At 33.2% G+C, this 13,030-nt stretch overlaps 1 protein-coding gene across 1 annotated transcript in view; it reads left to right on the top strand.

The window, feature by feature from the left end:
* Positions 1-8,407, top strand: part of LOC116422974 (contactin-3-like) — a 29,794-nt gene extending 21,387 nt beyond the window's left edge. Inside the window, exons 3-4 of the mRNA XM_031963680.1 lie at positions 2,811-2,979; positions 6,408-8,407. Coding sequence (XP_031819540.1) covers positions 2,811-2,979; positions 6,408-6,511 — 273 coding nt within the window. The 3' untranslated portion in view covers positions 6,512-8,407. The remainder of the gene's footprint in view (positions 1-2,810; positions 2,980-6,407) is intronic.
* Positions 8,408-13,030: the final 4,623 nt, after the last annotated feature.

Raw genomic sequence — 13,030 nt, 5'->3', positions numbered from 1 at the left:
ACACAACTTTTTCCATTAATGTAAGATTGTCTAGTTAACAGGCTATAACAATCCGTTGGTTCCATACCCAGTTTCTTTTTTAAAATAAGTTTCTCATTTCTCATCAGATTGTTATTTCTTAAATGCAGTTTTCTGTGAATCTCAAACATGTTAAGGTACATGTTTGGTAAGATATAAATCCATCAGCTCAGTTCTCATCTTATTTTGACATAGAAAAAAAAAACCTACTACACTGAATAACAATTTTTTGGCTTTTTAAAAATACAGTGTCAACCCTTTATATCTTGTACTTAGTAAGCCATTTTTTATGATCATATCATTCTTCCAATAGTCTTTATATCCTACATTTCTCATTTAATTTGTTCTGTGATCTGTTGACATCCACTAGATTCCTCTCCATTGTCCCTTGGGTGATTGTCAATTAAAATTCTTCGTACACTTTAGTATCCCATAACTCACATATGTGTAGTGCTCAAATAAATCATTTATCATTGATAGACTACAATAATTGAGGCATTTTTAATGAATCTGATTTTAGTTGACCATACATATATAAACACATCCTTGATTAATTCATTTCTTTGTAATTGTTCCCTATTTGTTTTTCTGGTTCATAGTTCATGAATATCATATGTTTAAGTTCAATCAGACACAACACTTTAAGTCTTTTTGTTTTCCCCTACTTTTTTGGCTAGTGAAATGTGGCAGGATAAACAAACAGATGGCTTTTCTTGCCATTTTTCAAGCAGCACTTGGGTTCTAGCCCCGAGTCTTGCATTTCTGTGTCTCAAGGATGGATAGTTCAACCTAGCAATCAGTTATCTATTTTAAAAGGGCTAACATGAAATGGGAATAAAAACTTTTATAGTCTTTGGAGTGGATCTCAGCTTGGAGTTTGAAGAAAAGGGTCCTGAAACTAATATACATTTATAAGGGATCCATAGACCTTAACCAGGGGTCCTCAAACTTTTTAGATAGGGAGCAAGTTCACTGTCCCTCAGATTGTTGGAGGGCCGGGCTATAGTAAAAACAAAAACTTTGTTTTGTGGGCTTTTAAATAAAGAAACTTCATAACCCTGGGTGAAGGGGATAATCATCCTCAACTGCCGCATCTGGCCCGTGGGCCATAGTTCGAGGACCCCTGCCTTATACAAAGGAATGCCACAATGCAGTATAGATTGCCCCCTCTTAAGCCAGTGGGTAAATCACTAGCTGCCCCAAACAGAACAAAAGAACAACCACAAAAAAAACCATTTGATTCTGTACTTGGGCATATTTTCTCAATTGAGCATGACTTAAATTTTCTATCCTGTGAGATCCAAATTTAACTTAAATTTGGTTTATTGCTAATATGATCATTTTGATGGATCCACAATCTTTGAAATAGTAATTAACTTATTGCTGCAGATCTCAGTTTCTTTCCCATAAACCATCCACAGAGATCCTGTCCAATATGCTGGAGTAGTATAAGTAAGATATACTTTGCAAAAAGTAGTCATATTGAGTAATTAAGTACAGAGAAGCTCATCACCAGAAGATTATATACAAAACAATGATTTGGAGGGGGGAGCACATGGTAATCTATGAAATAAATAAACCTCAAAATTAGCCATCAATACTGTGTAAAAAGAAAAGAGGGCATTTAGAAACATGCAGTTCTTTTAACATATATTGATTTTAGTGAACAATCTATGTCCAATATCCAAAGGATTGACACTGTATTTTTAAAAAGCCAAAAATTTGTTATTCAATGTAGTAGGTTTTTTTTTTTTTTTCTATGTCAAAATAAGATGAGAACTGAGCTGATGGATTTATATCTTACCAAACATGTACCTTAACATGTTTGAGATTCACAGTAAAACTGCATTTAAGAAATAACAATCTGATGAGAAATGAGAAACTTATTTTAAAAAAGAAACTGGGTACGGCACCAACGGATTGCTATAGGAATTTTCCCAAAGGAAATAAAATTCTTTGTAGCTCTCTCTTGAGGAAGAACAATTGGAAAGACCAGTATCTCCTCCCATTCCTTATGTTCTACTATAAGGCTGATGATTGTTCATATGAGACAGAGCCATCAGTCATGTCCAGATGAATCTCTTATATAGACTCTAAAACTGGAAAATGCTACTAATGAAAAGCTTTCTTCTTCCCTTAGTACAATTGTAATATATGCTTACTCACCTAAAAAAAAACTTATTTCTCTGCAACTCATACATTGATTCCATTCCCTGATTTGGGGGACTATAATGAGCCATATTCAGTCCATCTCCTTTATGGAAACATCTTCAGAAACAAAGTCTACTGTCCTATCCCTTCACATTCCCCAATAGTGCTTGGGATAGAATGTAAGATGGCCACCTTTTGCTTGGCTCTTTTCTTTTATATTTGTTATTTTGGCTTTTTGAACTCATGACTTAAAAGGTGGAAAAAATCAGGAGAAGGAGGGATTTATGCTTATTTTAGAAACTATGATTTCTTAATACTTCAAGAGAGAATTTCAACTGACATGTTATCATATTACTGTGTATTGTGTTATTTCACATTAATGCTAAGGGGGAAAATGGTTTCATTAATAAAGAAAGTTAAATGATTCCCTTAAACATACATACATACATATATACATTTATATGTATATATATATATATATATATATATGTATATATATATATATATATATATATATGTGGAAATCACACACACATACCTCTCCACCACATCCAACTGTGCACATATTCATTCAGTCAGATCAGACTTATATTAATGAAAAAAACCTAATTGCTCAAAAAGCATTTCTTTATGTGCTGCAGGTATTTTACAGGACAAGCAGCCAAAATAATATGAACATACTGAACACCAACAAAACATGGGCTGAACTTTTGCTGCCTATTAATGAGGACTATATCATTGAGGTAAAAGCATCAACGGATGGTGGTGATGGAACCAGTAGTGAGCAGATCCGAATCCCAAGGATAACAAGTATGTTATGAGATATTTGCTGGTTGTGGATGAGATTTGAGTGCATTAGCATGTGTTCAGTATCATGACGGGCAGAGCACAATTAACCCCACACATCATCTTTTTTCTTCCATTCTTAAAACTGCAACTAGTGAGTCATTATGAAGTATGGAACTTTGGGGGTCATGGAGAGAGGATGAGAATGGAAAATGGTAGAAATTGGTAAGAAAGAAGGAAGAAAGTCATGTGACATAAAACCCTGACATACAGTCAGGTTCACCTGAGTTTGTATCTTACCTTAAGAAACTAGCTATATTGGGACAATTACATGGCACAGTGGATAGAGCACCCATTTTGGAGCAGGACCACCTGATTTCAAACCCTGATTCAGGCACTTAACACTTTCCAACTATGTGACGCTGGTCAAGTCAGTTAGTGTCTTTCAGCATATCTTTCTTTATGTATAATAATCCTATTATTATACATAACTACTCATTGAGTTGTTAGGAGAATCAGAAGAGATAATACATGTGAAGCATCTTGTACATCTTAAAATAGTTATAAATGTTATTATTAATTTAAATAAAACCAAAAACATGTCAATAAAACCCCTTTAAGTGACTATTCAACCTAGGCTAAAGCTGCCTCTGCACTGTGTAAGAAGAAATGTTTTGCTAATTAAATTAATTGTGCCAGGGAGTGTTTAACCTATGGACAGTCTTTTTAAAGGTCATTAGCATTCTAATTGCTTGTATACTACTAATTACAGATAGAACTGATCTCCTCATTAAAGACGGTCCAGTGGATATTCTCCTTGGTTGTTAGCAAATAATTCAATTTATACAAGTTTATGAAAGGAAAGAAAAAAGACAATTGTATTTTTTTTTGCAAAGGATATTTTCTAATTTAGATTTTTCATTAATTATTATTTGCACAAGTCCATATTAATAAAACTTTACTATGTTAAGAAATTAATTTAGAAAAAGTTATAAAATCATCACAAAGCTCTAATTTCTTCACTTAGCCAGTTTTCTAGTCATTTTTATCTAAAGCTTTGGCTCCCTAGGGCCATTTTTAGGGGTAGAGATTGCCACTAAATTCTTTATTCCCAAAACACAGGTCTGATCATGTTACTCTTCAGCTCAACAAACATTAGTGTCTCTTTGTAACCTCTAGAATCAAATGTAAATTCATCTGTTTGGCATTAAAAGTCCTTCATAACTTTACTGCAATCTGTATTTTGTTCCTCATTACATATTATTCCCCTTCATATACTTTATTTCCCATCCATGCTAGCATTCTTAAAGATTTCTCCCATGCAATATTGCATCTCCCATTTCCAAACTTTTATGTAAGCTCTCTCCCAAGTATAGAAAGTTCTAGTTCCTGATGTTCGCCTGTTAGAAGCATTATTTTGCTTTAAAACTCAGCTCAAATTCCATCTCATACCTGGACCTTTTCTAATCCTTTTAGTTGTTAATGCCTCACCAGTTGTACTCCAAATATCTTCATGTATTTTGCACATATATACATATATATGTATATATTAAAAAATATTCTCTCTATTCAGAGAAGCATCCTTAAAATATAAATCTTAACACTTTCTAACTATGTCAAAAGTTAGGGCAGCTAGGTAGCACAGTGGATAGAGCACCAGCCCTGAAGTCAGGAGGACCTGAGTTCAAATGTGAATTCAGACACTTCCTAGCTGTGTGACCCTGGGCAAGTCACTTAACCCCAATTGCCTTAGCAAAAAAAAAAAAATATATATATATATATATATATATATATATATACACATTTATATAGCTGTAGATATCTATGTAGAAGTAGATATCTATATCTCTATAGACATATGTCTATATAGAATGACACATACATATATGCATGTGTATATATACATGTGTATATGTGTATGTATGTATATCCATATATTGCTTCTCTCGTTAAAACATAATATCTTTGAAAGGGATGTTATTTAATATTAGAAAAGCAAGATGATGTCTTTACCTGGACAGAGAAAATGATCGCTATCAGTATCCAAAAGGAAGTTGGATGGATTTAATGAAATTTAATGAAATTCAGTAAAACATACATTTCTGATTAAGAGAAAGACGTGACTGACTGCAGACATGGGATGTGTACCTTGAGGGTTGTACAAAGTTTTTCTCTTTGAAACTTGTGTTCCAATGGGATATAAGGAGACAGGACCCATAGCAGGAATCTCAGATATTTAATCAGTGCTACAATTAAGCAGATTTTAAAATTTAAAAGTACTTTTACTTTTAAGTAGAAAAACTCTAGGAATTGTGTTCACAGTGATGCAGTGCATTTTGCTAAACACAAAGGCTCTCTGGGAAAGGTGAGTCACCATTATTTTATGTTGCAGGACCTATTTTTCCCTTTCAGGCTGCTGAATCATAGCTGGTCTTTCCTCCCTAAAAGCTTGAGAATTGCTGAATTTGCACAGAACAGTGACTGCAGGAGGCTATCATTATGAAAATGGAGTTTGTATTGATTTTTTTAGGCTAGTGCTTTTGCATTATATGATAATTAGCTGGCTAGAAGTATATGAAAACAAATAAGTGAACGTTTTCTGTACCCTTACCCAAAGGACTTTTCATCCAGAGACTAATCAAAGATCATACAAGTTTGGACATCATTATATTTTCAGACAGACAAAAATTTAAGGGAATCTTCTCAGGTTAATTGAAATCTAATAATGCTGTATGAATGAAACCCAAAGTATTGTATTTTAATTTATTTTTTCTGATCTAATCTTACTTGATTTGATTTGACTAGAACCAAGATTTCTTTAGTTTGGAGAGTTCCCAGTAAGGAACTTCCTCTAGTAAGGGTGATCACCACATTTTCTGCTACTTAGAGCCTTAGTTTATCTGCAGCTGAAAGACTGAATAAATGACTTCCATAGACTTCCATAGCCTCTGACCATATATCAGAGGCAGGGTTGACAGGCTCCATAATGCTAATTTTATTGTTGTTCTTCAGTTATTTGTCAGTCTTATCTGACTTTTTGTTATCCTATTTGGAATTTTCTTCCCAAAGATATTGGAATGATTTCTCATTTCCTTCCTCAGGTCATTTAATAAATGAAGGAACTGAGCAAATGGGATTAAGTGACTTGCTCAGAATCACACAGTAAGTTCCTGAGGCTGGATTTGAACTCAGGTCTTCCTGATATGAGACTTGGCACTCTATTCGCTGTGCCACCTAGCTGCCCCTACTGTGCCAGACTGCTTCTCAAAAAAATGTTTTATAAAAATGTAAATATTTAATCTTTTCTAGAAATGTTTAAGGAGCAGTTTGAGGTTTAAATAAGAAGAGGAAAAATAATAAATCTGTTACAATTCATGTTGAATTTTCTACTTGTTGTGAATTTGTCACAATAGTGGTGCTACCATCATAATTTTTTTTTCCTTCTGTTACAGATATGGATGCAAGAGGGTCTAGTTCAACAGTCAGGAATGTCTACCCCTTCTTGTCAAGCTGCATAAGCATATTACCCATATTTCTTGTGAAGATTCTTTGGTGATACTGATTTTCATTCTCTAGGAAATTGATTGGTTAACCCTTCTTCCCCTTTAAAAAAAAAAGTGCTTTCTTGATATACAGTGATTATGCATGGTTTTCTCCAACTCTCTGTTTTTAAGTATTTTCTATTTCACTGTAGGTTAAAAATATAATTTTTTTTAAATCAGTAAATCCTTTTAGAGGAATCTGAAATGCCTTAATACTTACTTGATGAACCAAAGGAATTTACATATTGCATCCTTCAGATTTTTTCAGCAAACAAGATTACGTGAAGAATCCAAGCTTTGCCTAAGAACAGAGGCTTATAAAAACTCAAATCTTCTTGAACTTAAATGAAGCTCTATTTTTCCAATAATCATATTGTGATTTGATAATTTCTTCAGGTGCTATGCTGATTTAGAACTGTAATCCACAAAGAGAATGCTATTTTATGTATTTCCTAGAATAGCCAGAGATTAATTTAATCTATCATGAATAATGTATTTGCAAATTATAAACTATAAAGCTCCCATGCTTTGAGCTTCATTATATTTTGGTCAGTTTGAGATCACGTCTAAGGGGATCCCCTACTCATGCTGGCGATCTCGAAATATCTGTGTCGGCTTATTCTGGGTGACTCATGTCCATGGAGAAGTGGGTAAAACATATTATGCAATGTGTTATTTATTCACTTGGTGATTTTATAAAGTGGAAATTTCTATAATATACAATCTCTCCTCAAGAGGAATTTTTCATTCCTTTCCCATGAACAGCGTTTCAAAACAAAAGATCTAGAGAATGGAGAACATCTTATTTCTAATCTAAAATATTAAACACAAGTCAGTTCCACATTAACATCTGTATTTACTGAAACTCATCATTCTATCAGAGCACATTTTGCAATTGCTATGCTTTTCACCTAATGTTTTAATGAGATTGTAGCAATGCTAGAGATTTAATAGGGGTAACTGACAAGATCTTTCAGCATTCGTTTTTTTAAAAAAAAAAGTTCTACTCATTTTCCTAGCAATATGTAAAGAATATGTAAAAATGAGCACATTTAGTTATGACCATTTCAAAAACAAACTTTTCCATCAATATTTCATTTCATAAGAGCTTTTTCTTATTTTTACTTTCAGAGATATCAGAATTTGAAAATATGAGAAAGTTTTCAAGGATTAGTGAAATTCTGATATCACTGTGAAACATTTCTGTATGCATTTAGAGATTAAATTTAAGAGAAAGTTATTATAGAAAACAAAAAAAAAAGATTCACAACTTTCTTGCAAGGTTTGTATATACTGTATATACCTAGAAAAATATAAATGACTAGTAGCTTTTCCATATGGTCATAGTTGTTTCCTACAGGTCACAAATTGGGAAAATAACATTTCCCAATTAATCTGTATTTCCTGCCACATGTAAGAAGGTTGTAACTTTTAAAAAACTTATTTTAGTAATTACTTCAAAACATTCATGTATTTCCATTCCTAAGATGGCTATCCTATTGTTTCATTTGACTTCTAGCTATATATCTCTGTGAGATATGTACCAAGTATCTTGTTTCACATTGAAAAGTATGGATTTTCTCCTTAAACTGCTGTGTGTGTATCCTATGGTTATCTGTATTTATTATTTTCTATTATTCTAATAAAATTTATAACATTGGAAAATGCTGAGATTTTTAAAAGTATGTTAAAGTACAGACCCTAATAATGAAAAGCAGAATCTGTGAAAAGGTCAAAAGTGGAATTAGTATATGTCCTAATGACTTTGCCTGCTTATAGTTATCATTCTTTGTATTTTCCTGAAATTTTGATTTTTTTCTTTCTTTTAAAAAATATTTTAATACACTTTAAACCATGTTTCAATACTTGCTTGATCGACCTTCCTAATAAACATATAAGTTTTTTAGTCAGCAATTTTTGTACTTTTTATATTTTGGAGCAAAACTATGACATTCACTTTATTTCCCAAAAATGACATTATATCAATTCTTTTCTTGGTCTTATCAGATATACATTAATATTTCAATTTATTGCAGTTCATAAAAGCCCTGAAGACAATGAGATCGCACAATGAATGGAATGCTGAACTTAGAATAAGTAATACTTGCTAATTGACCTTGATCATTAAGCTTTGTAAGCTCAGTTTCCTCTTTTGTAAAACAGACAATGATATCATGTAAAATAATAATAATGGTGAAGAAGCAATAGCTAGTATTTAAGTAGTACTTTGAAGTTTGCAAAATGCTTTTCAGATATCTCTTTTATCTTAACAATAATCCTGGAAGTTAGGTGCTATTATTAGGTGTTGTAAAGACCAAATGAAATAATTTAAAAGCAAAGTGTCTGCAGACTATTGTGCTATATAAATGTTAGCTAAAACTCTCACCAAGGGGTTCATTGTCTACCTTTAAAGTTATGTGTGCTTTCCATTGAAGACTGCAGTAGTATGCTTTTTAAAAATCAATATTGGAAATGTCAGAAAATAACAGGTACTCACATTATGACTTTGATGTATCTGTAATCTCAGTAAAGTGAGAACTTTCTTCAACAAGGCTGATCTCCTTCTATCCATCCATCCATCCATGCCTTCTTATTCTGTATGAATCTTGTCCTTCTTTTCTGAACATTTCCAACAGAGGCCTGCTCAATGTACTGAGTCCCTGTCCACCAATTCCCCCTCACTCTTGCTATATATAACCAGCCTACCTTGTTTTGTTTTGTGTTGGTGATTTTCTGCATCTGCTGCATAATTCCTCGTTTTTAAAGTTTCATTTAAAAATTTTACTTAAATTTCACTTGGAAATTTCTCATTCTTAAAGCTTCACTTTGTGTTATTTAACAAGCATATGGTTTCTTCCGCTGTCTTTTTAATGATCCCAAATTTCAATTTTTTGGCAATGATAGTGTTCTATAATTCATGTCCACACAATATGATTGTATTGATATTAGTAATATATTGGCCCCTGCTCCAGAAATAAGTGGGAAGTCCTTAAAGAAATCTTGGGATTTTCAAAGGAATATTCAGTCTTCTTTCTCTTCAATTCTGGATTGCCTAGTAACAAACATTTATTAAGAATACTCACTGTCTGCTAAGCACTGTACATACAAGTAAATATGCACAAAAGGATACACAATTCCTGTCCTCAAGGAGCTTACATACAAAAAGAAAGACAATACATAAAAGGAAGGAAAAGAAGTGAAACAGAGAAAGAAGTAGATACCCAAACAGAGGTGTATTGTAGAGAAATCCAAAGAGCCAAAAGTGGAGCTGGAAGTAGAATAAAATATAGCCCTGGCCTGTGGCCATCTGCAGTGTCTGCCAAAGAAACATGGAATACCAGAACCTTGGAACCCATGAGCTGGGTAATTGGAATTCTTCATCTTTTGGGGTTTTTGTTTTTATTTTTCTTAGTAAGTGACATACACACATACATTCACACACACATTTTTAAACAAGCACTTTAAAGACCAGATGATTCTTTAACTTAAAACAATTCAGTCTGGTGGCCCAACAAGCATTCACACCCACTGGATGATGGGTTGGGTGGAGTGCTTTGTTACTCTGATGACAGGGAAGATAATAACAATTATATAACATTTATATAGCATAGCCAGGGACTGTACTAAGTGCTTTATACTTATTATCTCATTTGATCTTCACAAAAATTTAGGAAATGCAGGTGCTATTATTTTCACCATTTTAGAGACATGTAAATTGAGGTAGATGGGTTAAGTAATTTGCCCAGAGTCACAGCTAGGAAGTATCTGAAGCTGGATTAGAATTCAGGATTCTAAGGCTTGAGCTCTATCCATTGTACCAAACAGCTGCCTAAAGTCAGTTGATTAAGGGAATATATACATACATATGCACCCTGAAAAAAAAAAGATAAATTATTATTAGATACATATAGATTTGTATACATGCATCTGTATTAAATATGCATATATCGATCTCTACATGTATGTATATCTGATGGGCAATATACATATACATGTGTATACGTACATGTGTGCATACAAATATACACACAGAGAGAGATAATCTGGACTTATTTAAGTGAATGACCCACTGGAAGAGTCTTTTAAACCTTCCTGTAAAACAGAAAATTTTGGCAGTAGTCCTATAAAGCACTGGTCTCAGAGTTAAGAAACATGTATTTAGTCCTGGCCCTGAAACTATGACTATAGAAATGGACAAATGCAGAAGAAAGAGGGTATCGTGATGCACTATCCCTGGAGGCAGGAATATATATTTCCTGAGGTCAAATCCAGCCTCAGGCACTTACTAACTATGTGATCCTGGGCAAGTCACTTAACCCTGTTTGCTTCAGTTTTCTCATCTATAAAAAGAGCTGGAGAAGAAAAATGGTAAACTACTCCAGTATTTTTGCCAAGAAAACCCCGAATGGGGTCACCAAGAGTCATATAACAATTGAACAACAACAATGGGCAAATGCCTCTCCTCTCTGGGCCTCAGTTTCCTAATCTGTAAAATAGAAAAGTTATATTGAATGATCTCCGAGGACCCCTCTACAGGGGTCATTTTTAACTAGACAAATTTGGAAGGAAAGTTGATATTCTGAAATGTCTCAGAATTTAAAAAAAAAATCTTTTCCAATCATTTGATCTGTAAACAAAGAAGGAAATGATAGAACTCCCCGACTTTTAAAATTACTTTTTTTTTCAGTTTTGAGGCCTGGATCTCTGATTACATTGGTAGAGAAAACTCACTGTAAGCAAATTTTCTTTACTGGCCAAGATCAACACCTGCTTTGCAACTTATTGTCATACAGAATTATCTGAGCCATCCAGAAGTTAATGAATTGCCCAGAGATCCAGAGAACTGGATCTCTAACTATGGCAAATTGCCTCTCAATTTCTTCTTGTGTTTTTTTTTTTTTTTATTCATTCTAGTAGAAATATGAATTTGACCCATAACCCTTAGAATTCCTCTATGAGAATGCCAGGAAAAAGATGTGAAGGGTCTGCTGGAACCAGCTCATACCAGCTTAAGAAATTTTCAGTGGGAATATTTATACCTCAGAAATTTTTAATAAACAAATCAGGGCTTAGTGTATTGTTGTTTTCTTGATTGCTAGACTTAAGAAAATGTTAATGATGCAGATTAAATTTCAAAGTGTGTATGTGTGTGTTAATGTGTATTTGTGTCTGTTTATTTTCCCCTCAGAGAACTAGTTGTTAAATATTTACCAGCACATCCCTGGATGTTATTCAATTAGGTTGTGCTTCAAGTGTTCATAATGAATTCAATTTTTTTTTTTTTTAAAGAGAAACAATGGATTCCACTTATATTCATTTCTTGTTTTGGTTTGTTGTTGTTATATTATTTTCCTGCAAAGGAACTATGATTTGATCAAGGTGAATATTCCCTCCATTCATTCTCTCTTTATCTTGGCAAATTGTCTTCCTGAATTGTGCCTAGGGCAGGGCATTCTGGAAAGATGGTAAAATAGGTCAGAAATTTCTAGACTCTCAAAATTTCCTCCAGAAACAGAACATCACCATAAAATGAATGCAGAGCAGCAAAAATAAAGGGGTAAAGCAACTGTTCTCCTAAGGACAACTTGAGAGGACCTCAATATGGACAATCATCAACTTCCAAAGTTGAGAATTTTAGCTGGGTTATTCCTTAGACAACACAAGATCCTTTGTCAGCCCCATAATCAAAGTCAAGATAAGAAGCTAACACTGAGATAAGAACAAAGAATTGCAAAAAGATCATCCTGGCCTTCAAAGAGCCCACTAATATATTGAGGGAGACAATATGTGAACAACAACATAAAAACAATATGTAGACAGCAGAAGTTAGAGGTAAACAAACAGAAGGCATTGACATTAAGTGGGATGGAAAGAAGCATCTTGTAGATGTGTGATTTGAGTGTCTTTGAAGGTAGTCAGGAAAGCCAGGAGGAGATAGAAATGAAGAGAGTTAGAAATGCCAGAGTTTATACCCCTCTGGCATATATTTTTTTTAAGATCAAGGATTGTATATCCACCTTATGATGAGAAATTAAAGTAGAAATTTCTGTTTAGATTATTGAAAATATTCATAGCATTATAGTTTGTTAGCACTGAAAGGCATTTTACAAATCATTTGAGTCAAATCCACTATTTTATTAAAAACTGGGAAAGAAGCCCAGATATCCTTATTACCAGCCCATTGTTTAGAGAATAAAAAGAATAAATATTTTGCTTATATTTCATATGTAGAAAACCATCTAAACCAAGAACGGCCTAATATCAAGATTATTAACATGAAAGCAATATTATGTTATATAATGGCAAGCTTCATTTTTCAATTTTATCAACTTGGATAAGTAAAATTATAAAATGCAATCATATCTGCATGTAAGTAATCTTTTAACCCTCTGAACCTATGAGTCTATGATCCTATAATGATTTAAAAATCAAATGAATTTAGGGTTCAGAAAAATAAAGAAAATTTGAAACAATTAGCATACTGATTTATTTATCCAAATAAAACACTTTCCTGAAGTCTAATTTTCTAATAC

Source organism: Sarcophilus harrisii, chromosome 1 (assembly GCF_902635505.1).
Source record: "Sarcophilus harrisii chromosome 1, mSarHar1.11, whole genome shotgun sequence".
Lineage (NCBI taxonomy): Eukaryota > Metazoa > Chordata > Mammalia > Dasyuromorphia > Dasyuridae > Sarcophilus > Sarcophilus harrisii.
Note: the sequence above shows the minus strand (reverse complement) of the source record. Positions and strands in the feature narration are given on the sequence as shown.